Raw genomic sequence first — 26,232 nt, forward strand, 5'->3', positions numbered from 1 at the left:
CTAGGCACCATAAGTGCTAAAAGTTAGGAACCTCCCCCACAAGTCACCCCATTTTGCAAACTACACCCTTCAGGGAATTCATTTAGGGGTATAGTGTACATTTCAAACCCCCAGGGGTTTCACCAATTTTGATACAACTGGACTGTGAAAATGAAAAAATTTAATTTTTCATTTTCACAGCTCAGTTGTATCATAATTGGTGAAACCCCTGGGGGTTTGAAATGTACACTATACCCCCTGATGAATTCCCTGAAGGGTGTAGTTTTCAAAATGGGGTCACTTGTGGGGGGGGTTCCACTGTATGGGTGCTTCAGGGGTCATTCAACCAGAATCTGTGCTGCAAAATCCAAAAATCACTCCTTCCCTTCTGAGTCCTGCCATGCACCCAAATGGTATTTTTTGGTCACATGTGAGGCATTGCCGTACTCGGGAGAAATTGGGGCACAGATTTTGGGGTGCTTTGTCTCCTTCATTCCTTGTGAAAATGAAAAATTTTGAGCCAGATCTGCATTTTTGTGTAAAAAAATGTAATTTTTTACACAAAAATGCAGATCTGGCTCAAAATTTTTCATTTTCACAAGGAATGAAGGAGACAAAGCACCCCAAAATCTGTGCCCCAATTTCTCCCGAGTATGGCAATGCCTCACATGTGACCAAAAAATACCAGTTGGGTGCATGGCAGGACTCAGAAGGGAAGGAGTGATATTTGGTGGTGGAATGAATGGTGGGTGCTATGTCGCATTAGCAAGACCCCCGAAGCACCAATACAGTGGAACCCCCCCACATGTGACCCCATTTTGGTCACCAGCTTTGGGAGGGGGGCTGGCGCTGCGGCTGGTGGGGGGTTGGGAGGGGTGCTGGCGCTGCGGCAGCCGGGTGGGTGGGAGGGAGGGGGGGCTGCCGGGTGGGATGGGGGGGCTGGCGATCGGTGGTGATCGGTGCTGTACTTAACAGCACCGATCACCACCGATCACTGTGTTACCGAGCGGCTTAGCCGCCGGTAACACAGAAAACGCTGCAATTGGCTGTTCAAATTTGAACAGCCAATCGCAGCGATCGCCGCGAGGGGGGATGTCTGCTGTCAGGGACAGCAGACATCTCCAAACTGTCACCGCGTCTATAGACGCGGTGACAGTTTAAAACCATGACGTATATATACGTCTTCGGTCGGGAAGTACCTCCCGACCATGACGTATATATACATCATATGTCGGGAATATCTTTATATATATATATATATATATATATATATATATATATATATATGTATGTATGTGTGTGTATATATATATATATATATATACACATATATATATACACACACACACACACATATATACAGTATATATATATATGTGTGTATATATATATATATATATATACATATATATACACACACATATATATATATATATATATATGTGTGTGTATATATATATATATATATATATATATTTATTCATTCATTACACATATTTATTTTTACTGTGCAGCTTGATGCTGCTGCTGCTGCTGCTGCGGGGGGAGGAGGGAGGAGGGCAGCGCTGCTGCGCTGAGCTGCCGGGGGAGCCGGGGGAGCTGCTGCTGCTGCCGGTTGAGTGCCCGGCGGGTTGGAGGGGGGGGCTGCACATCGGAGGTGATCGGTGCTGTACTTGACAGCACCGATCACCACCGATCCCTGTGTTACCGAGCGGCTTAGCCGCCGGTAACACAGGAAACGCTGTGAATGGCTGTTCATATTTGAACAGCCAATCACAGCGATCGCCGACCGGGGGGGGCACCCCTGCCCCCCCTGGGCGGCGAGGGGGGATGTCTGCTGTCAGGGACAGCAGACATCACCTAACTGTCACTGCGTCTATAGACGCAGTGACAGTTAGAAACCATGACGTACATTTATGCCATGTGTCGGGAAGTACTTCCCGACCATGACGTAAATGTACGTCAAATGTCGGGAAGGGGTTAATATTGCCAATGTTTTCCACCAGTCCTACAAGGAGTTATTTGCTCAATGTAGCTTATATCTATCTAGTGCTTAGTGCTGCTTCAGTAATCCGGAAGCCCTATTTGGCTTAATGGGGACAACCGATAATGGGGCAGATGTATTAAGCCTGGAGAAGAGATAAAGTGGAGATCAGGCAAAAGGAGATAAAGCACCAACCAATCCAATCCCAACTGTCATTTTCAAACACAGTTCATTGGCCATTTACTAAATGGTCCAGTCAGGAGGGCTCAGGAAAGATTCATTCATCATTCATTCCAGACTGTTTGAAACCAGTTTACACAAAAGCCATATACATAGTCCGAACCTATAAGCCAGGGGTTCTCAAACTCGGTCCTCGGGACCCCACATGGTTCACATTTTACAGGTCACCCGATAGGTGCAATAATTACTTATTGACACGTTTTAAGAGATCCACAGGTGGAGCAAATTATTTCACTTGTGATTCTGTGAGCAGACCTGCAAAACATGCACTGTGTGGGGGTCCTGAGGACCAAGTTTGAGAACCTGTGCTATAGGCACAGACTTTTTTTTATTATCTTTAAGTATGGTAGGGATCTAAACCTGTGGAACACATGGCATGGGGGGATGGGGGTGAAAAGTCTGCAGATTGCTGCATGTACGTTCCCTGTTCAATCCCCCCCCCCCCCCCCCCCCCCCCCCGCTGCATCTTGGAACCTTCATCCTGTCACATGGCCAGTCAGCACTGCTGAGAGTTGTATCTTGCCACAATGTCCCGCAGAGATCACGGTTACTATGTTCATAGTCTTTGGGCCGATCCATTGTTTGAGGATTTGGTAGGGAATCCCATATTTGTTACTACCACTTTCCTCTTAACCCCTTATTTATGTGCTCTTTAATAAACCCTTCTTACTCTGTGGGCCTTGCTCCTCTCCCTCCTGTGTTGCCCGATCCCCCCCTCATTCGCTTCATCAGGTGTCTGTGCTCATGGAAGAGAAGAGGAGTCTAATGAGCGAAAACAGAAACCTGAAGGAGCAGCAGGAACAGTCGGAAGAGGGCACGGGGACACCAGTGTTTGGCAAGAAGCTGCTTCTGCTGCAGAGTCAGATCGAGCAACTGCAGGAGGAAACTACCGGTAACGGGAGAAGGGTGGGGCCTAACGGTCAAGAGGACCAGCGCTTGCTTTACGCATGGCTGTAGGAGCTTTGCGATCCGGTACATGTGGGGCTTGCTTGATGGTGGTTTTGCTGCCTATATGGGAACATGTAAATTATAGGGATTATAGCAGTTGCAACATATTTTTATTAACCCCTTCAGTGGTAATCCAGGCAGCTTTCCAGGCTATGCTTCAGTGCTAACACTTCCAGGATTGCCATTGTCTTTTCCCCCTCCTTGGCTCTGGGCAGCACCGCTGAGCTGAGCAATGAGCTCCGCTTCAGCCGCTGCCTGTCTGCGGCTGCCCGGCCCCAGCTCCTTCCTTCCTGGCTGTTTGCGGCTTGACCTTGCTAACGTCACGCCATACACAGCCAGGTTGCTGGGGTAAGTTCCAGAAAGCGCTGCCCGGCCTTGGGACACTCATCTGTGTTTTTTTTTTTTTTAGGGAGCCCCCTCCAAAAATCCTGCCCTGTGGGGAGCACTCCCTAAACAAAAACAAACTATGACTACTGTATGTGGTTAAATGTCCAGAATGAATGGCTGTCCATGGGCCCCCAGTGGCTTTGGATGATCTCTGTGAGAGGCCGCATAGAAGGTAACTTGTGATGTTTCTGGGCTTACTTCAGGCTGGAGAGTGCGAGAGATGACTACAGACAGCGATGTCAGGATCTGGATCGGGAGGTTCAGGATCTGCACATGGTTAACCAAGATGTAACCGGGCTGGCTTATGAGGCGCAGTCCCTCAGTGATGAGATGGACGTACTCAGGTGAGCAGTGGTCCAGGGAATGGGGCTCTCAGGCCTGGAATTGCAGAGAGATCACCTGCTTTATGACTTATTTATCCCTTGCCTGATGTGTGGCCACAACTTGTAATTTAGTGAGACTAGATTGACTCTAGGCCAGTTGGATTATCAGACTATGCACAGCAACACAGAGTATTTCAGGAGTTGAGCTAACCTGTACTTGTTGAAGTCTTGTATTTGTAAAGTAAAACAGCAGGAGTGGAATGGGTGCATCAAGAATCCAGAGGCTAAAAGTTGTATGGTAGAAGGAGCAGAGTCCCCAACAGAATAGTGATATGAGGAGGCAGCAGGAGGCCACAGGCTAAAGGCCCCCATACATTAGTCCAACTTGTCCAAGTTGGACCTGATTTCCCCTGCAGCTCCCCCCCTGGAGGGGTCAGACACGATTAGGCACTTGATGTGCCATGTTTTGAATGCGATTTATCATATGCAACTCCCGGGGAGCTGCAGGGGGAGAGGCGGATAAAGATGCAGCGGATAGGGGACGCTGGTGAGCCAGGCAATTGGAGAGGCGGGGCAGCGGACACAGATGCAGCGGGTGGGGGATGCCGGGGGGGGGACGACTGGGAGCTGGGCAGGAGGATCAGGAAACTGCAAGGGGAAAAAACACCCCAATACTAATTAATGGACCGAATCAAATGAATCGGCAATTGGTTGAGAGAGCAATCAGCCAATCACTGGCTGCCCATTCATTTGTATTGTTTTTTTTTCTTTCCTTGCAGCTCCCTGATCGTCCTGCCCAGCTCTCCGTTCACAGGCGTCCCCTGCCCGCTCCCGCTGTGTTCACTGCCTGCTTGTCACTGCCCTTGCAGTGTCCCCCCGCCCAGAGGCTGCACATAAGTTTTAGAAAGTGTTATGTGCAGCCGGCCCGACTCGGATCCGGTGCGCAGAGTTACATCAGAAGGAGCAGGGTACCCAGCAGCACATAGTAGTGATATGAGTGGGGAATAGTGGTAGCAGGTAGACTAAGAGCCAAACAGGCACTGTATGTACTAGAAGGGTAACAGAACTGAAAGAGGCCACCTTCCCTGTCAGTTCCATGTGTTCTATACAAGGGCGTAGCTACTATAGCGGCAGGGGGTGCAGCTGCTATGGGGCCCAAAGCTAAGAGGGGACCCCTTCCCTGTCAGTTCCATGTGTTCTATACAAGGGCGTAGCTACTATAGGGGCAGGGGGTGCAGCTGCTATGGGGCCCAAAGCTAAGAGGGGACACCTTCCCTGTAAGTTCCATGTGTTCTATACAAGGGCGTAGCTACTATAGCGGCAGGGGGTGCAGCTGCTATGGGGCCCAAAGCTAAGAGGGGCCACCTTTCATGTCGGTTACGTTTATAGGTATGTAGGTGTGTTTTTTTTTTCTTTAATACAATGTATTAAATGAATCGCCATAAAATTCGACACAACACAACAAAATACAGTAGCAGTAATATCACAATAAGTCAGATCCAGTTTTATTAGACTTAAAGATAAGGGGAAAAATTCTCACAATGACCGTGCGGCGAACCGTCAAAGGCAATAGAACCAAGAGTAGGTCGAGAAGGAGAAGACATAAGGAAAGAGTGTGTGGGAGGGGGGGGGGGGTGTTTTGAGAAGTCGGCATGGAGACCAGATCTTGTTAAATGTTTTGGAAGTATGTATTATGGCAGCCATATATTCCTTAACACTTTTGTTGGTAAGCTGCTCAATCAGAGGTGTGTCACTCAGGTGCCAAAAGGGAGGGGCAATTCTGTCTAGGAAAAAACATTTGGTATCCCAATTGCACACTGAGTGAAACATATGAAGTTATGTTTCACTCAGTATGCAATTAGGATACCAAATGTTTTTTCCTAGACAGAATTGCCCCTCCCTTTTGGCACCTGAGTGACACACCTCTGATTGAGCAGCTTACCAACAAAAGTGTTGTGCAGTTGAGAGGCATAGATGGGTCAGCATTAGGAGGGATTGCTGACACCTGAGTGCCATTGGAGAAGCCAGGGGTATCTCCAGGTAAGCTGTCTCTCAGATGTAGTAAGCCATTATCATGTGGCCTTATACTGGGCTATTAAGCCCAGACATATATGTTACTGCTAATGGGATGGTTTTGGGAGTGTGGTCCCCCTCATGTTGATATGGCTGGTCTGCTCCAGGTTAGCACACCCTAACACTTATTTTTTCCTATCACATTGTATATATTTTGTATTTTAATCACACCTTCACTTCCCTACATAGCACCTATGTGCTTCTTATTAACCCCTACTAATTTTCATTTGTGTGCTGCCCTGGAGTACTCAGCCTGTGTCGGCATGTTGGGGGCCCACACCCCAGACCCATACCCAGTATTAGGGACCCCCAGTGACAGAGATGCCTTGACGTACGGCCTGGGGGCTTAGCCCTATATCTGCAGATATACGCAACCAAAATCTCTGTGTTATGTTTCACTCAGTGTGCAATTGGGATACCAAATGTTTTTTCCTAGCCATATATTCCTTACCTGGTATGTTTAGAAGATTGAATATAACGGCCTGCATGGGGAATGTGGGGGATTTTTCCAGCTGCATAGTTATCATTTATAGCTCTGAATGAAGCTAAACATTTCTCCACTTTCCAGACGATGCTGGTCTAGACCGGTAAAGTGGTTAAATAGCCCCCCCCCCCCCCCAACAAAAAAAATTTAGTAAGCTCCGCTGAGGCAGGAACTAGGGTGTACCCAGCTTAATTCTTATCAATGAGATGGGTGTAACTATAACTATAAACCTTTCAAAAATAATTAACAGCTCTTCCAACACACCCATGAGGTGGCTGCCCAGTGTCGTTTTTTTTGTGGGGTGTCGCCAGTAGCCCTAATCCCCAGATGACATTGTAGTTCAGACCAAACTACAGACAAGGAAAGTCGTGACTGCTTAGAGTCGGTTAGCAGAACTGTACCGGACAGGTGGAACACGGTACATCTCCGGAGAAGTAGCCGAGGACGGAGCAGGCAGCAGGTGCAACAGGTGTCTATTCTTTGTCGTGCAGTTCGCCATTAACTGATGATATGGTATCTAGCTCCATTGGCACGTTATGATAGCTTTTACCCCATTTAGGGCACACAAATTGAATGTCGTCAAAGAGGCTTTGGTCCATGGCAGGAATCGGTTCTTTGTAGGCTTCGCTGTAAGACACGGGACATTGTTGATCTGTACCATGCACATGTGCCTTGCACATGTGCCGTTTGAGTGGAGACGCTGTTTTTCCAGTCTCTATGTTTTGCCATGCAACTGAAGAGAAGTAGGGGTGTTCTCGCACGTTGCCGTTTACCCCGAGCCGGAGGGTCTGGTCCTTGCACAGGAGTTGGGATATAATGTCCTTTGTTGCGGGATCAGTAATACCTGCGTATGACGGTTCTTTCTTAAGGGTATTTCTCATGATCTCTTCCTTATCCTTTCCAGGAAAAGGGTGCATTCGTAGGGTGAGCATATATAATATCACACCGAATGCAAACCAGTCCACGCCTGCACTAAATGGTGCACCTAATAAAACTTCTGGAGCCTTATAGCCACGTGTCCCAACAATCATACTGTCCTTGGTTTCTCCATATACATTCAACGTGGCCAGACCAAAGTCTGTGATCTTTACATGTCCACTCTTTGTCAGCAAAATGTTCTCAGCTTTTAGGTCTCTGTGGATTATTCCTCTGGAGTGCAGGAACTGCAATCCACAGACCAGTTCTGTGGCAATAAATTTTATTGCCAATGGGTTCAGCATGTTCGTGACCCCAAAATCGAAGAGGTCCCCTCCGCCAACCAGTTCCATTACATAATAAAGATAGCTGTTTGTTTGGAAGGCTGCGTATCCACGGGTCAGGAAAGGACTCTCATGTGCCACTTGAAGTACCCGACACTCGGTCATAATGTACTCCCGTTCCAGTGATGCTCTCCTCTTTGCACTTTGAATGAGTGCTCTTTTCTTTAGGATCTTAACTGCTACTCTTTTCTTATGAACAGAGTCTGTGGCGAGCATCACTTTGCCGTAACCTCCCTTTCCAAGAAGCGAGTGGAAAGTAAATGTTCCCACTGTTAAGGGGACAGTAACGCTCTCTTCTGCAGTTTGCTTACCTTCTGCAGTTTGTTGACCTTCTGCAGTTTGCTGACCTTCTGCAGTTTGCTGACCTGGTAGGGTGTCTGGTTGTCCTCTGCCAATTGCTGTTATAAATTGACTCTTTTTCTCTTTAATAAAACCAGCAAATCTATTCCAGTTTCTTTGCAAAGCTACGGTGCTTAACTTCTTATCGCACCTCTTTTCCTCTGGTAAGTTTGTCTGGCCTGCCCAATGGCTGCATCCTTCCCCTGGGTCTTCAGCAATGGCCATGTTTCTCGTTTTTCTCACTTGCCAAAATCTGGGACATCTGCGACATGATTTAAGGAACTGATCTCTTTTCTTTGTCATAAAGGCTACCAATCTCTTCCAGCCTCTCTGTACACCTGGTACCAATGAGGAATTTCTTCTCATGTGTCTCGCTGCCTGCTTTGTTTTCCTGCTCACTTTCCTTCTCCTCTGCATTTTCTTTCCTTTCTTTATCCATGCTTTCTTTCTCTTGATAGGACCCATGTTATGTCACAAGACTAGGGCTCTTAGAGAAAAAAACAAATTTGCACTATCGCAAAAACAAATTCGCACTATCGCAAAAACAAATTTGCACAAATCGCAACTGTGACCTCCAGTAAGAACTGTATATCACATCTGAGACTCTGTGTCTTCAGCAGCTGTGTGATGTCATCGGTAACTGTGATGTCACAATGGAGCATAGTTCTAAAGGTCACCTACATTATGACAGCTGATATGAGGTGTTTTTTTTGTTTGTTTGTTTTTTTTCTTTACAAATTCTAAAACTTATTTTCACCAGTTATGAAATTAACTATTAGAAAACCTAAATGTGTTCTTTAATATTGCCAATGTTTTCCACCAGTCCTACAAGGAGTTATTTGCTCAATGTAGCTTATATCTATCTAGTGCTTAGTGCTGCTTCAGTAATCCGGAAGCCCTATTTGGCTTAATGGGGACAACCGATAATGGGGCAGATGTATTAAGCCTGGAGAAGAGATAAAGTGGAGATCAGGCAAAAGGAGATAAAGCACCAACCAATCCAATCCCAACTGTCATTTTCAAACACAGTTCATTGGCCATTTACTAAATGGTCCAGTCAGGAGGGCTCAGGAAAGATTCATTCATCATTCATTCCAGACTGTTTGAAACCAGTTTACACAAAAGCCATATACATAGTCCGAACCTATAAGCCAGGGGTTCTCAAACTCGGTCCTCGGGACCCCACATGGTTCACATTTTACAGGTCACCCGATAGGTGCAATCATTACTTATTGACACGTTTTAAGAGATCCACAGGTGGAGCAAATTATTTCACTTGTGATTCTGTGAGCAGACCTGCAAAACATGCACTGTGTGGGGGTCCTGAGGACCAAGTTTGAGAACCTGTGCTATAGGCACAGACTTTTTTTTATTATCTTTAAGTATGGTAGGGATCTAAACCTGTGGAACACATGGCATAGGGGGATGGGGGTGAAAAGTCTGCAGATTGCTGCATGTACGTTCCCTGTTCAATCCCCCCCCCCCCCCCGCTGCATCTTGGAACCTTCATCCTGTCACATGGCCAGTCAGCACTGCTGAGAGTTGTATCTTGCCACAATGTCCCGCAGAGATCACGGTTACTATGTTCATAGTCTTTGGGCCGATCCATTGTTTGAGGATTTGGTAGGGAATCCCATATTTGTTACTACCACTTTCCTCTTAACCCCTTATTTATGTGCTCTTTAATAAACCCTTCTTACTCTGTGGGCCTTGCTCCTCTCCCTCCTGTGTTGCCCGATCCCCCCCTCATTCGCTTCATCAGGTGTCGGTGCTCATGGAAGAGAAGAGGAGTCTAATGAGCGAAAACAGAAACCTGAAGAAGCAGCAGGAACAGTCGGAAGAGGGCACGGGGACACCAGTGTTTGGCAAGAAGCTGCTTCTGCTGCAGAGTCAGATCGAGCAACTGCAGGAGGAAACTACCGGTAACGGGAGAAGGGTGGGGCCTAACGGTCAAGAGGACCAGCGCTTGCTTTACGCATGGCTGTAGGAGCTTTGCGATCCGGTACATGTGGGGCTTGCTTGATGGCGGTTTTTGCTGCCTATATGGGAACATGTAAATTATAGGGATTATAGCAGTTGCAACATATTTTTATTAACCCCTTCAGTGGTGATCCAGGCAGCTTTCCAGGCTATGCTTCAGTGCTAACACTTCCAGGATTGCCCTTGTCTTTTCCCCCTCCTTGGCTCTGGGCAGCACCGCTGAGCTGAGCAATGAGCTCCGCTTCAGCCGCTGCCTGTCTGCGGCTGCCCGGCCCCAGCTCCTTCCTTCCTGGCTGTTTGCGGCTTGACCTTGCTAACGTCACGCCATACACAGCCAGGTTGCTCGGGTAAGTTCCGGAAAGCGCTGCCCGGCCTTGGGACACTCATCTGTGTTTTTTTTTTTTTAGGGAGCCCCCTCCAAAAATCCTGCCCTGTGGGGAGCACTCCCTAAACAAAAACAAACTATGACTACTGTATGTGGTTAAATGTCCAGAATGAATGGCTGTCCATGTGCCCCCAGTGGCTTTGGATGATCTCTGTGAGAGGCCGCATAGAAGGTAACTTGTGATGTTTCTGGGCTTACTTCAGGCTGGAGAGCGCGAGAGATGACTACAGACAGCGATGTCAGGATCTGGATCGGGAGGTTCAGGATCTGCACATGGTTAACCAAGATGTAACCGGGCTGGCTTATGAGGCGCAGTCCCTCAGGGATGAGATGGACGTACTCAGGTGAGCAGTGGTCCAGGGAATGGGGCTCTCAGGCCTGGAATTGCAGAGAGATCACCTGCTTTATGACTTATTTATCCCTTGCCTGATGTGTGGCCACAACTTGTAATTTAGTGAGACTAGATTGACTCTAGGCCAGTTGGATTATCAGACTATGCACAGCAACACAGAGTATTTCAGGAGTTGAGCTAACCTGTACTTGTTGAAGTCTTGTATTTGTAAAGTAAAACAGCAGGAGTGGAATGGATGCATCAAGAATCCAGAGGCTAAAAGTTGTATGGTAGAAGGAGCAGAGTCCCCAACAGAATAGTGATATGAGGAGGCAGCAGGAGGCCACAGGCTAAAGGCCCCCATACATTAGTCCAACTTGTCCAAGTTGGACCTGATTTCCCCTGCAGCTCCCCCCCTGGAGGGGTCAGACACGATTAGGCACTTGATGTGCCATGTTTTGAATGCGATTTATCATATGCAACTCCCGGGGATCTGCAGGGGGAGAGGCGGACAAAGAGGCAGCGGATAGGGGACGCTGGTGAGCCAGGCAATTGGAGAGGCGGGGCAGCGGACACAGATGCAGCGGGTGGGGGATGCCGGGGGGGGGGACGACGACTGGGAGCTGGGCAGGAGGATCAGGAAACTGCAAGGGGAAAAAACACCCCAATACTAATTAATGGACCGAATCAAATGAATCGGCAATTGGTTGAGAGAGCAATCAGCCAATCACTGGCTGCCCATTCATTTGTATTGTTTTTTTTTTTCTTTCCTTGCAGCTCCCTGATCGTCCTGCCCAGCTCTCCGTTCACAGGCGTCCCCTGCCCGCTCCCGCTGTGTTCACTGCCTGCTTGTCACTGCCCTTGCAGTGTCCCCCCGCCCAGAGGCTGCACATAAGTTTTAGAAAGTGTTATGTGCAGCCGGCCCGACTCGGATCCGGTGCGCAGAGTTACATCAGAAGGAGCAGGGTACCCAGCAGCACATAGTAGTGATATGAGTGGGGAATAGTGGTAGCAGGTAGACTAAGACCCAAACAGGCACTGTATGTACTAGAAGGGTAACAGAACTGAAAGAGGCCACCTTCCCTGTCAGTTCTATGTGTTCTATACAAGGGCGTAGCTACTATAGCGGCAGGGGGTGCAGCTGCTATGGGGCCCAAAGCTAAGAGGGGACCCCTTCCCTGTCAGTTCCATGTGTTCTATACAAGGGCGTAGCTACTATAGGGGCAGGGGGTGCAGCTGCTATGGGGCCCAAAGCTAAGAGGGGACACCTTCCCTGTAAGTTCCATGTGTTCTATACAAGGGCGTAGCTACTATAGCGGCAGGGAGTGCAGCTGCTATGGGGCCCAAAGCTAAGAGGGGCCACCTTTCATGTCGGTTACGTTTATAGGTATGTAGGTGTGTTTTTTTTTCTTTAATACAATGTATTAAATGAATCGCCATAAAATTCGACACAACACAACAAAATACAGTAGCAGTAATATCACAATAAGTCAGATCCAGTTTTATTAGACTTAAAGATAAGGGGAAAAATTCTCACAATGACCGTGCGGCGAACCGTCAAAGGCAATAGAACCAAGAGTAGGTCGAGAAGGAGAAGACATAAGGAAAGAGTGTGTGGGAGGGGGGGGGGGGGTGTTTTGAGAAGTCGGCATGGAGACCAGATCTTGTTAAATGTTTTGGAAGTATGTATTATGGCAGCCATATATTCCTTAACACTTTTGTTGGTAAGCTGCTCAATCAGAGGTGTGTCACTCAGGTGCCAAAAGGGAGGGGCAATTCTGTCTAGGAAAAAACATTTGGTATCCCAATTGCACACTGAGTGAAACATATGAAGTTATGTTTCACTCAGTATGCAATTAGGATACCAAATGTTTTTTCCTAGACAGAATTGCCCCTCCCTTTTGGCACCTGAGTGACACACCTCTGATTGAGCAGCTTACCAACAAAAGTGTTGTGCAGTTGAGAGGCATAGATGGGTCAGCATTAGGAGAGATTGCTGACACCTGAGTGCCATTGGAGAAGCCAGGGGTATCTCCAGGTAAGCTGTCTCTCAGATGTAGTAAGCCATTATCATGTGGCCTTATACTGGGCTATTAAGCCCAGACATATATGTTACTGCTAATGGGATGGGTTTGGGAGTGTGGTCCCCCTCATGTTGATATGGCTGGTCTGCTCCAGGTTAGCACACCCTAACACTTATTTTTTCCTATCACATTGTATATATTTTGTATTTTAATCACACCTTCACTTCCCTACATAGCACCTATGTGCTTCTTATTAACCCCTACTAATTTTCATTTGTGTGCTGCCCTGGAGTACTCAGCCTGTGTCGGCATGTTGGGGGCCCACACCCCAGACCCATACCCAGTATTAGGGACCCCCAGTGACAGAGATGCCTTGACGTACGGCCTGGGGGCTTAGCCCTATATCTGCAGATATACGCAACCAAAATCTCTGTGTTATGAAGTTATGTTTCACTCAGTGTGCAATTGGGATACCAAATGTTTTTTCCTAGCCATATATTCCTTACCTGGTATGTTTAGAAGATTGAATATAATGGCCTGCATGGGGAATGTGGGGGATTTTTCCAGCTGCATAGTTATCATTTATAGCTCTGAATGAAGCTAAACATTTCTCCACTTTCCAGACGATGCTGGTCTAGAGCGGTAAAGTGGTTAAATAGCCCCCCCCCCCCCCAACAAAAAAAAAATTGTAAGCTCCGCTGAGGCAGGAACTAGGGTGTACCCAGCTTAATTCTTATCAATGAGATGGGTGTAACCATAACTATAAACCTTTCAAAAATAATTAACAGCTCTTCCAACACTCCCATGAGGTGGCTGCCCAGTGTCGTTTTTTTTGTGGGGTGTCGCCAGTAGCCCTAATCCCCAGATGACATTGTAGTTCAGACCAAACTACAGACAAGGAAAGTCATGACTGCTTAGAGTCGGTTAGCAGAACTGTACCGGACAGGTGGAACACGGTACATCTCCGGAAAAGTAGCCGAGGACGGAGCAGGCAGCAGGTGCAACAGGTGTCTATTCTTTGTCGTGCAGTTCGCCATTAACTGATGATATGGTATCTAGCTCCATTGGCACGTTATGATAGCTTTTACCCCATTTAGGGCACACAAATTGAATGTCGTCAAAGAGGCTTTGGTCCATGGCAGGAATCGGTTCTTTGTAGGCTTCGCTGTAAGACACGGGACATTGTTGATCTGTACCATGCACATGTGCCTTGCACATGTGCCGTTTGAGTGGAGACGCTGTTTTTCCAGTCTCTATGTTTTGCCATGCAACTGAAGAGAAGTAGGGGTGTTCTCGCACGTTGCCGTTTACCCCGAGCCGGAGGGTCTGGTCCTTGCACAGGAGTTGGGATATAATGTCCTTTGTTGCGGGACCAGTAATACCTGCGTACGACGGTTCTTTCTTAAGGGTATTTCTCATGATCTCTTCCTTATCCTTTCCAGGAAAAGGGTGCATTCGTAGGGTGAGCATATATAATATCACACCGAATGCAAACCAGTCCACGCCTGCACTAAATGATGCACCTAATAATACTTCTGGAGCCTTATAGCCACGTGTCCCAACAATCATACTGTCCTTGGTTTCTCCATATACATTCAACGTGGCCAGACCAAAGTCTGTGATCTTTACATGTCCACACTTTGTCAGCAAAATGTTCTCAGCTTTTAGGTCTCTGTGGATTATTCCTTTGGCGTGCAGGAACTGCAATCCACAGACCAGTTCTGTGGCAATAAATTTTATTGCCAATGGGTTCAGCATGTTCCTGACCCCGAAATCGAAGAGGTCCCCTCCGCCAACCAGTTCCATTACATAATAAAGATAGCTGTTTGTTTGGAAGGCTGCGTATCCACGGGTCAGGAAAGGACTCTCATGTGCCACTTGAAGTACCCGACACTCGGTCATAATGTACTCCCGTTCCAGTGATGCTCTCCTCTTTGCACTTTGAATGAGTGCTCTTTTCTTTAGGATCTTAACTGCTACTCTTTTCTTATGAACAGAGTCTGTGGCGAGCATCACTTGCCGTAACCTCCCTTTCCAAGAAGCGAGTGGAAAGTAAATGTTCCCACTGTTAAGGGGACAGTAACGCTCTCTTCTGCAGTTTGCTGACCTTCTTCAGTTTGCTGACCTTCTGCAGTTTGCTGACCTTCTGCAGTTTGCTGACCTTCTGCAGTTTGCTGACCTTCTGCAGTTTGTTGACCTTCTGCAGTTTGCTGACCTTCTGCAGTTTGCTGACCTTCTGCAGTTTGCTGACCTTCTGCAGTTTGCTGACCTTCTGCAGTTTGCTGACCTTCTGCAGTTTGCTGACCTGGTAGGGTGTCTGGTTGTCCTCTGCCAATTGCTGTTATAAATTGACTCTTTTTCTCTTTAATAAAACCAGCAAATCTATTCCAGTTTCTTTGCAAAGCTACATTGCTTAACTTCTTATCGCACCTCTTTTCCTCTGGTAAGTTTGTAGACCTTTGCAAGCAGGTCTGAATCGGCCCCAATATTTGGTGTGTGCGTGTGTGTGATAATCACTAGTGTAAGATGCGCTTGTTTCCCCAGTGTCCCGGAAAGTGGATGAGCTGCAGCAGATCTTGCTGCAGAAGGAGGCGGACCTGCAGGCGATGGAGGAGCGGTACAAGCGCTACGTGGATAAACCCACGACGGTGAGACACCACTGATACGCTCCAGCTGTTGTGGAACAACACATCCCAGCATGCCCTGCCATAGTTTTAGCAATCCATTAAATAAAATCTGTGGCAGGGTATGCTGGGATGTGTAGTTCCTCAATAGCTGGAGGGCCATGAGTTTGACACCACTGTTATAGGGTATAGCCGGGGCTGGCCTCTGATTTAGTGTAGAAATTACAGGACTATAAATAAGTTGTTTTTGGTTATTAGTTAATTGGGTACTTGTGTATTATAGCGGCGCCCCCGATGTACATCGCACGATGAACGCATCGCATGCCATGTACCGTATGGCATGCGATGCGACGCGATTTTGACCCCCTATGCGATGAAAAATCGCATAAGCACCCTAAAGGGTGTTTTTGAGCACCCTAATGGGTGCTAACAATGTTAAATGCACCCCCACGCCACCCCCCCACTATAAACGTGAACCCGAAGCGTGGCGAGCGGCGGCGGTACGCGTCCTACGACCTTTTCATACCCCCACATACCCACGGCGTGGAGTTGAGAATAGAATAGTGTGGCGAGCCACCGAGCCCGAAGCGTGGCGAGCGGACCCGGATACCTTCACAGGTAAACGCGTCCCTTCGCGGGCTTCACAGGTATCCGTGTCCCCTCGCGGGGCTCGCTGCGCTCGCCACGCTTCGGGCTCGGTGGCTCGCTGCGCTCGCCACACTATTCTATTCTCAACTCCACACCGACGTGGATAGTGGGGGTATGAAAAGGTCGTAGGACGCGTACCGCCGCCCCTCGCGGGCTCGCTGCGCTCGCCACGCTTCGGGTTCACGTTTATAGTGGGGGGTGGCGTGGGGGTGCATTTAACATTGTAAGCACCCATTAGGGTGCTTAACATTGTATAAGCACCCATTAGGGTGCTTATACAATGTTTAATCGCATCGTATGGCATTGTATGCCATGTACAATGGCATACAATTTGAAAATTGTATGCCATCGCACACTATCCAAGGGCATCGCATCGCATACCATCGCATGCATTATGGTATGCGATGCGATGGGCGCCGCCAAAATACACAAGTACCGTTAATTGTTTGGTTACTTTATACATTAAAAAGGGGGGAATTTAATTGGGTGCGAGGTTTCACTGCAATAAAACCTTCCGCCTCATTTTGGATAACTGTGGGTGCGCTCACTCCTGGAACACTTTTTTTTTTTGCCTATTTGAAAAGAAAAAAACAAATGGCTGCAGATGAAAGATCTAGAGAGCGCGTACGGAACGTTTTATGAGAAGTTCCGTAAATGCCGAGAGCCTCTTCCTGCAGAGGAAACTCCGTACTGGCAGCATTCTACCCAGGCTGTGCCCAATATCAAATCTATTTCCAGCGAGATTGAGGAAATAACCTACACACCAATGAGAAGGATTTTAGGGGCATTTCTGGGAGAATTAGTCATTGGAATCTAAGCCAGACTCTGTCTTTCCAGACAATGTAGGTCTTCAGTATTTTAAACAAAGTGCAGATAAACCCCAGTTATATTTTGGATGGCCTTTGTGCAGTGACGCTAGTGAGCCATGTGTTAAATGTATTATTCTATTTTTATTATCAATCTTTATTATTCCCTATTATAAGTGCTTTAGATCTGCTACTGTTGGAGTTTGATCTGGGCATGAAGAATGGTAATGGTGCCAGTCAGGGGGCACTTGGCTGAGCCAACCACTGATACAATGAGCAGCAAGTCTTAATTCTTCCCGTTTTGTGTCCTCCCAGGTTATTAAAACCTTGGACCCCAAACAGCAGAATTATATCCCCCCTGAAATCCAGGCCTTGAAGAACCAACTGCAGGAGAAGGACACGAGGATCCGGCACTTGGAGGTGAGCGGGAGGGCGGACATCTATAGGATGATGGACAGTGGGAGGCATTGTACGGTGTATCTGGTGAGCGGGAGGGCGGACATCTAGAAGATGATGGACAGTGGGAGGTATTGTACGGTGTATCTGGTGAGCGGGAGGGCGGACATCTAGAGGATTATGCACAGTGGGAGGTATTGTACGGTGTATCTGGTGAGCGGGAGGGCGGACATCTAGAGGATTATGCACAGTGGGAGGTATTGTACGGTGTATCTGGTGTGCGGGAGGGCGGACATCTAGAAGATGATGGACAGTGGGAGGTATTGTACGGTGTATCTGGTGAGCGGGAGGGCGGACATCTAGAGGATTATGCACAGTGGGAGGTATTGTACGGTGTATCTGGTGAGCGGGAGGGCGGACATCTAGAGGATTATGCACAGTGGGAGGTATTGTACGGTGTATCTGGTGTGCGGGAGGGCGGACATCTAGAGGATTATGCACAGTGGGAGGTATTGTACGGTGTATCTGGTGAGCGGGTGGGCGGACATCTAGAAGATGATGCGCAGTGGGAGGTATTGTAAGGTGTATCTGGTGTGCGGGAGGGCGGACATATAGAGGATGATGCACAGTGGGAGGTATTGTACGGTGTATCTGGTGAGCGGGAGGGCGGACATCTAGAGGATGATGGACAGTGGGAGGTATTGTACAGTGTATCTGGTGAGCGGGAGGGCGGACATCTATAGGATGATGGACAGTGGGAGGTATTGTACAGTGTATCTGGTGAGCGGGAGGGCGGACATCTAGAGGATGATGGACAGTGGGAGGTATTGTACGGTGTATCTGGTGTGCGGGAGGGCGGACATCTAGAGGATGATGCACAGTGGGAGGTATTGTAAGGTGTATCTGGTGTGCGGGAGGGCGGACATATAGAGGATGATGCACAGTGGGAGGTATTGTACGGTGTATCTGGTGAGCGGGAGGGCGGACATCTAGAGGATGATGCACAGTGGGAGGTATTGTAAGGTGTATCTGGTGTGCGGGAGGGCGGACATATAGAGGATGATGCACAGTGGGAGGTATTGTACGGTGTATCTGGTGAGCGGGAGGGCGGACATCTAGAGGATGATGCACAGTGGGAGGTATTGTACGGTGTATCTGGTGAGCGGGAGGGTGGACATCTAGAGGATGATGGACAGTGGGAGGTATTGTACAGTGTATCTGGTGAGCGGGAGGGCGGACATCTAGAGGATGATGGACAGTGGGAGGTATTGTACGGTGTATCTGGTGTGCGGGAGGGCGGACATCTATAGGATGATGGACAGTGGGAGGTATTGTACGGTGTATCTGGTGAGTGGGAGGGCGGACATCTAGAGGATGATGGACAGTGGGAGGTATTGTACGGTGTATCTGGTGTGCGGGAGGGCGGACATCTAGAGGATTATGCACAGTGGGAGGTATTGTACGGTGTATCTGGTGAGCGGGAGGGCGGACATCTAGAGGATGATGCACAGTGGGAGGTATTGTAAGGTGTATCTGGTGTGCGGGAGGGCGGACATATAGAGGATGATGCACAGTGGGAGGTATTGTACGGTGTATCTGGTGAGCGGGAGGGCGGACATCTAGAGGATGATGCACAGTGGGAGGTATTGTACGGTGTATCTGGTGAGCGGGAGGGTGGACATCTAGAGGATGATGGACAGTGGGAGGTATTGTACAGTGTATCTGGTGAGCGGGAGGGCGGACATCTAGAGGATGATGGACAGTGGGAGGTATTGTACGGTGTATCTGGTGTGCGGGAGGGCGGACATCTATAGGATGATGGACAGTGGGAGGTATTGTACGGTGTATCTGGTGAGTGGGAGGGCGGACATCTAGAGGATGATGGACAGTGGGAGGTATTGTACGGTGTATCTGGTGTGCGGGAGGGCGGACATCTATAGGATGATGGACAGTGGGAGGCATTGTACGGTGTATCTGGTGAGCGGGAGGGCGGACATCTAGAGGATGATGGACAGTGGGAGGTATTGTACGGTGTATCTGGTGTGCGGGAGGGCGGACATCTACAGGATGATGGACAGTGGGAGGTATTGTACGGTGTATCTGGTGAGTGGGAGGGCGGAAATCTAGAGGATGATGGACAGTGGGAGGTATTGTACAGTGTATCTGGTGAGCGGGAGGGCGGACATCTAGAGGATGATGCACAGTGGGAGGTATTGTACGGTGTATCTGGTGAGCGGGAGGGCGGACATCTAGAGGATGATGCACAGTGGGAGGTATTGTACAGTGTATCTGGTGAGCGGGAGGGCGGACATCTAGAGGATGATGCACAGTAGAAGGTATTGTACGGTGTATCTGGTGAGTGGGAGGGCGGACATCTAGAGGATGATGGACAGTGGGAGGTATTGTATGGTGTATCTGGTGAGCGGGAGGGTGGACATCTAGACGATGATGCACAGTGGGAGGTATTGTACGGTGTATCTGGTGAGCGGGAGGGCGGACATCTAGAGGATGATGGACAGTGGGAGGTATGGTACAGTGTATCTGGTGAGCGGGAGGGCGGACATCTAGAGGATGATGCACAGTGGGAGGTATTGTACGGTGTATCTGGTGTGCGGGAGGGCGGACATCTAGAGGATGATGCACAGTGGGAGGTAATGTACGGTGTATCTGGTGAGCGGGAGGGCGGACATCTAGACGATGATGCACAGTAGGAGGTACTGTACGGTGTATCTGGTGAGCGGGAGGGCAGACATCTAGAGGATGATGCACAGTGGGAGGTATTGTACGGTGTATCTGGTGAGCGGGAGGGCGGACATCTAGAGGATGATGCACAGTAGAAGGTATTGTACGGTATATCTGGTGAGTGGGAGGGCGGACATCTAGAGGATGATGGACAGTGGGAGGTATTGTATGGTGTATCTGGTGTGCGGGAGGGCAGACATCTAGAGGATGATGCACGGTGGGAGGTATTGTACGGTGTATCTGGTGTGCGGGAGGGCAGACATCTAGAGGATGATGCACAGTGGGAGGTATTGTACGGTGTATCTGGTGAGCGGGAGGGCGGACATCTAGAGGATGATGCACAGTAGAAGGTATTGTACGGTATATCTGGTGAGTGGGAGGGCGGACATCTAGAGGATGATGGACAGTGGGAGGTATTGTATGGTGTATCTGGTGAGCGGGAGGGTGGACATCTAGAGGATGATGCACAGTGGGAGGTATTGTACGGTGTATCTGGTGAGCGGGAGGGCGGACATCTAGAGGATGATGTACAGTGGGAGGTATTGTACGGTGTATCTGGTGAGCGGGAGGGCGGACATCTATAGGATGATGGACAGTGGGAGGTATTGTACGGTGTATCTGGTGTGCGGGAGGGCGGACATCTAGAGGATGATGCGCAGTGGGAGGTATTGTACGGTGTATCTGGTGTGCGGGAGGGCGGACATCTAGAGGATGATGGACAGTGGGAGGTATTGTACGGTGTATCTGATGTGCGGGAGGTCGGACATCTATAGGATGATGAGGGCCGGATTAACAATGGGCCTGATGGAGCTATAGCTTTAGCTCCAGGCCCACTCTCTAAATAGGTAAAAATGTAGCTGAGGGCCAGGGCTTTCCAACGAGCCTGGCCCCGCAGTTCTAGACTCCCGGGAACCGGAGATACCGCCAGGCAAAGCTGGAACGTTTTCCACTTAGGATAACATTGGACCCGCTATTTCCGACCCCCACCCTGTTCAAACGGCATCGCAGAAGCTCAAGGTTGATCTCAGTGTAACCCAAATCGCTGGGTCTTCAATCTGATACTATTTTTCATTTCTGAAATGTAATTTCATGGCTGTTCATGTAGTTTGAGGACAGATTTCACTGAAACCAAACGGCCCTGTTTCACGGGACCAACATCATTTGAAGCCAACATGTACAGTTGATTCCGTAGATATAGCTGGTTGTTGGGGGGGGGGTCCTGAAAGTTCTCCACTTGAGTCCTCCTGCAGCGTTACCGCACGCTACAACTCCCGCTGGCCGGCACCTCGCCAAACATCAGAGGCGAGTCAGAAGCCTACATTACCAGCACAGTGCTTCTATGGTGAGGAATTCCAACCCTCCATTAGCGTGATACCTCCACGCCAGCCACCCGCTGCCACGGACTGCTGCCTGAAGCCAGCCTAAAAGTGAGGTGACTATTATATCGTTCATTCCAGCTTGCTACAATATTGCAATAAATCTGTGCTTACAGTATCCTGCCTACCTCCTATATGGGCTTTCATGCTGACTAACTGAGCTTTGACTAACACAGTGGATGTATGGATAACTCACTCTGCCTGTGACTTTATTGGTGAACTAACAAAACTACACCTGCTTATTAACCCCTCGTCTGCTGCTCAAATTGAACTGTGGTTCGTGCGTGTATGCTCACATGATAATACAGCAAAGAAGGGGATGCTAAGCACCATACCTTTGTTTTTCCCAAACATAAACTTTAAATAATATTGGAGGCAATATTCCACAGTGGAAACTCTGTACCGGATGTGAATTCTTATTGATTTTTTGATTGAAATTTGATTGCATTTTATGTGTCTTTTAACTTATAAAGTTTTTTATTCATCATTTTTTGCATACATAAATCATTGGTACTTGTGTAGTTTCACGGCGCCAGCGGGGCGCGCTTCGCTCGCCAACGCTGCGGGCTCGGTGGCTCGCTACGCTCGCCACGCTATCTAAAATCAACCCCATGCCAACATGGATAGTGGGGGTATGAACTATCCATGTTGGTATGGAGTTAAGTTAGTTTATTTTAGATAGTTTGCTGAGCGTAAAAAACCGGAAGTAGCACGGCGCCATGTACCAAATACCAAATCATTATAGTGCTTAAACAGTGTGTCCGGTTTCTTTGTGCACAGCAAGTTGGTACTGATATTATGCAGCGCAACGTAACTGTTTAATATGTTAAATATATTAGCACAATCAGTGGAAACATGAAGCCTCATGGTCTCGCTTCACTCGCAACACTTTGGCTAAGTGGCTTTCTCCGCTACAGGTGCCCTCGGCAGTGGTTACTATTCCCAATCATAGTCCACCTGGGTAGTAAATCAAGCAACAGTTGGAAAAACATAAAAAAATAAAATAAAAAAAACCTTTTGACCATGTCAACTTTTTGTACCTGTCACCCTTAAGCACTGTCTACATTTACCTGTAGACCAAGGCATCCCTGTGTACCTACATGAAGACCAATTGGCTAGCAACCTAGACTTTGTTGGCCTTCACATCGGGTCCTGATTCAGAGATGGAGGCATGATGATTCGCATGCAGTTGGCCAAAGGATGACTGCTGCGGAATATATGGTCACGTCTACTAGGGACTGTCACACTTGGGGTAATTTGTGGACCCGGAACTGACCCAGGAGCTTCAGAGGTGTCTGGACTTCGATATAAGAGACGTGCTGGGCGAATGATCGACTGTTGCACGAATAGGTTTTATTTTGGAATTACTGTGACAGTAGGAGGAACGTCCATATTTGGTGAAGCACCGGGAGCACAGAGTGCAGGCAGCAGGAATATACTGGCGGGCAAGACCTCAGCAGGTGCAGGCTACAGAGCAGGATAACAGGCTGGAACTGGAATCTTTAGTCTGGAACTGGAATCTTTAGTCAAGACTGTTGTGGAGCGCAGATAACTGATGGCCACAGTACTAGACTGTGGAGACATTGCACTGGCAACTTCCTATAGCAGGCCTTCCTGTTAAATACCATTTAGGGGCGGTTCCCAGCAGCTGGGGCATTCAGGAGGCAAGTAAAGGCAAAAGACGCAAGGCAAAAGATGGCGCTGCGGGAAGCTGGCGGCCAGAGAGCCGCTCCCGGCTCCAGCAAGCCCACACCTCACCTGCCTGCCAAGAGGCCGCCCTGCCACACACGACCAGTGCCAGCACCTCCACCGGTGGGAGCCCGCCAGAATGCCCGCACTGGTAAGTCCCGGACCACCGGCGCCCCCCTGCGGTGGGACGTGACAGGGACACTGGGGGTTATTCTGGTTCACTTACTTCTGCACACGTGCAGATGCAGGGTGCGTGCGGCCACGGAGAACAGAGTGTCTGCTGGGTGCACGCAACCAAGTGGGACGGTGGGCTGGGCCATCTACATATGGGAACGCCCATATGTCAGCTGTCCGCCCACTTCCTCCCGAGCATCCATGCATATGTAAATGACTTGAGAGTCACTTTAATATGCGTGCATCTTCCCCATCATTCGATGGTCGCCGACCATCGAATGATGTGGGTGGATCCCACTAGGTTGCGAATGGACGTTACTGTGTAACATCCATTTACAGGCCCTAGGGTGCGCCCTTGCGAATGGGTGTCAGCCAGGCCATCATTCGCAAGGAAAGGGTTTGGTGGACTCGTAAGGCTGCAAAACAACCAGAATAATCCCCACTCAGTGGACTGAACACACAGTATACACTGATTTCCTAGTCTATAATAATAAAAAAATGTGTCCTTTATATCAGAAAAGACTTGTGTTGTACAGGAAAAAGAATGTGGAAATTGTATTTAATGGTCTATTAAGAAGTTGGTAAAGTAATTATTTCCCAGGCCTGTCGGGGGTAGCCGGAGTTAATAGTTTATTCCCTTAATTCATTAAAACTGAGTTCTTTTGTTTTTTCTTTCTTCCAGAAACTGGATAAACATAAGTAAATTAAGACCTCCCGAACCCATCAATCAGGCCTGCTGCAAATTGATGGAATTATACTGTCTGGGTGGTGATTGAAGATATTAGGCAACATATGAAATGTTTATAATGCTGCAGATTTTTGTGCAGGGATTTTGCAGATAAATATCAGAATGCAATTGTTTATGTCGCTGTGCAAACGATACATTATAATACATTATATTTCTCCTCTGGGAGAAGTTGGGGGAGGAGACGGTCATCGGACCTTACTGGGGCAGGGACAGAACCTGATGTCGATAAGCCCCCATCACAGCAAATCTGGTTATTCACAGGTAAACGTGTTTAATTGTTCTAGTGCGTGGCACCTTTAGAGTTCTCCCTACCAGGGGAAATGACCTGCAGGGGACTTGAGGGACAGGGCTGGACTTATGTCATCAAGCCCCGCCCCCACTTCAGAAAAATGCCATGATTTGTGGGTCCACAGAAGGGGGCGGAGCTAAAATAATGCAAATATAATTTAATCCTCGCCCCCTCCTGCAGACCTGCAAATGCCCACAATTATCTCTGGATCCTGCCCGCTTCACTAGGGCACGGTCAGGATGAGGGAGATAAGCCTGATTTTGCGGGGTCTCCATGAACAATTGAGAGCATCCCGGAACTTCTGAGAAAGTCGGCACCTGTGGTCTTGAGATGTGACTCAGCCTCCTGTCATCCGCAGCAGGAATGACATGCACTGTTTCTCAAAATCTTGCTCCCTCCTGTTGCAGGGAGCTGGGCAGTGGGAGAGAAATTACAGGCTGCCGCTGCAGCACAGCCTCTCTCCCCAGCTCAGGACACGCTGCTCAGTGCTAAGCTGGGAAGAGAGAGGCAGCCTGTCCTCTCTCCCTGTGCAGGTGTGCGATCACACCCGCACCCCCGCCGGCACCAACCTTGAACAAGTTAGGTTTTTTTTTTCTTATGGGACGCAGCCACTGGTAGCCACTCCCTCCCAATTGCCACGCCCCCTACATTTTACCAGGGCCCGGGGAACCTGCCAGCACCCCTGTTCCTGGGCAGCGACAGGAATGCCTAAAGGTGCCTATACACGTTGAGATATTTCTGTGCTGTGCGTTTTGTACTTCAAAGTGCCGTGCAATTTTGGCACTTGTAGGGGATGCGATGTACTGTACTGTGCGGGTGTGGTGCAACGCAATATTTTTTTTTTTCAATTAATAGTCTCCTAATGGACATTGCATCGCATGTACTACAAAAGTGACGCGATGCGATGCGGTGTAGCACAAAAAGTACTGCCTGCACATACTTTTTGTGCTATATAATATTGTATCCGCTGGGATGCGCATCGCTGCAGGTACACGGTGCGATTCTAACCAATGCGATGCGTTTTGAACTTTAAAAGTTGGGTACCTTTAGCCACTCTAATTGAAATTACTGTGATATAGCAGCGATAATTCCAAGTGCGGGGAAAATAACCTTTATCACAGACAATTGAATGTGCCCCTAAATGTCTGTGCTGGTTACATCTGCCGCACCCACTGCGCAGTACGGTTTTATTAAAGTGCAAAGGCCCTTATTCTGGTTGGTGCGGCCGGAGCCGCACACGGTGCTCCGGCCGCACAAACCAATCCCCGCCCACGAGACGGATCGCCACGGCCGTCCGTACACGGACGGCTGGCGATCCGCATAAAAATGGTGGGGCGTACGCCTCCACCATGGTGGGAGCTGCCCCCTGCATTCGATGGTCGTCGACCATCGAAGGCAGGGCCGCACGCCACAGCAGCTCCCGCAAGCTGAGACCACACGGACAATCGTCCGTGTGATAGCTTGTATGGGGGCTGAGAGCTGACATCCGGCGACGTCAGCTTTCCGCCCCCATCAGTGGCGTCATACCCTGATTAGCATGCATACGCCCCGCGTTTGCATGGGAACGCCCATGAAACGCGGGGCGTATACATAGGGAAATGAGGGTATGAAGCCCCTCACGCCCCTATACGCCCCCTTTGCGGCGGACGAAATACGTCTGCGGCGAATGGGGCTGCACATGCGCAGATTGACCTCTGCGCATGTGCAGACTAAAAACATCGGCGGTACGGCCGCACGCTGGCCGTACCGTCCGATTCAGAATAAGGGCCAAAGTTACTTTTGTTTTGTGCTGTTTCCCAGGCTGCCCCTACATTATAATTATTATCATCATTAAGAATTAATGTAATGTATGTAAATAGTACACATAAAACCTGGGTATCAGCCTCTTCATTGTCAGTCTCATTCCACTGCATATGAATCACCCCAATTAGTTTTCATTAAATGCTGTGGCCTGCTACTAATAATTTTGAAGGACTGGCTGTGGTTTACTTTGGCTTCTGAAAT

The 26,232-nt window shown here is 48.7% G+C and overlaps 2 protein-coding genes across 2 annotated transcripts; both read left to right on the forward strand.

Annotated features, from left to right (window-relative positions):
• Positions 1 to 2,679: 2,679 nt before the first annotated feature.
• On the forward strand, positions 2,680 to 3,879 carry LOC146019631 (protein Hook homolog 2-like). The gene is made up of 2 exons (XM_083152136.1): positions 2,680 to 3,095; positions 3,742 to 3,879. Exons 1-2 carry the CDS (start codon positions 2,948 to 2,950, stop codon positions 3,828 to 3,830), a joined length of 237 nt encoding a protein of 78 aa, XP_083008262.1. The 5' UTR covers positions 2,680 to 2,947; the 3' UTR covers positions 3,831 to 3,879.
• Positions 3,880 to 10,423: 6,544 nt separating this feature from the next.
• LOC146020879 (protein Hook homolog 2-like) lies at positions 10,424 to 25,492 on the forward strand. The gene is made up of 4 exons (XM_083154421.1): positions 10,424 to 10,725; positions 15,281 to 15,384; positions 17,130 to 17,234; positions 23,874 to 25,492. The coding sequence occupies exons 1-4, from the start codon at positions 10,686 to 10,688 to the stop codon at positions 23,892 to 23,894; spliced, it is 270 nt and encodes an 89-aa protein (XP_083010547.1). The 5' UTR covers positions 10,424 to 10,685; the 3' UTR covers positions 23,895 to 25,492.
• Positions 25,493 to 26,232: the final 740 nt, after the last annotated feature.

The sequence above is a fragment of the Crinia signifera genome, chromosome 7 (assembly GCF_055691185.1).
Source record: "Crinia signifera chromosome 7, ASM5569118v1, whole genome shotgun sequence".
Taxonomy (NCBI): domain Eukaryota; kingdom Metazoa; phylum Chordata; class Amphibia; order Anura; family Myobatrachidae; genus Crinia; species Crinia signifera.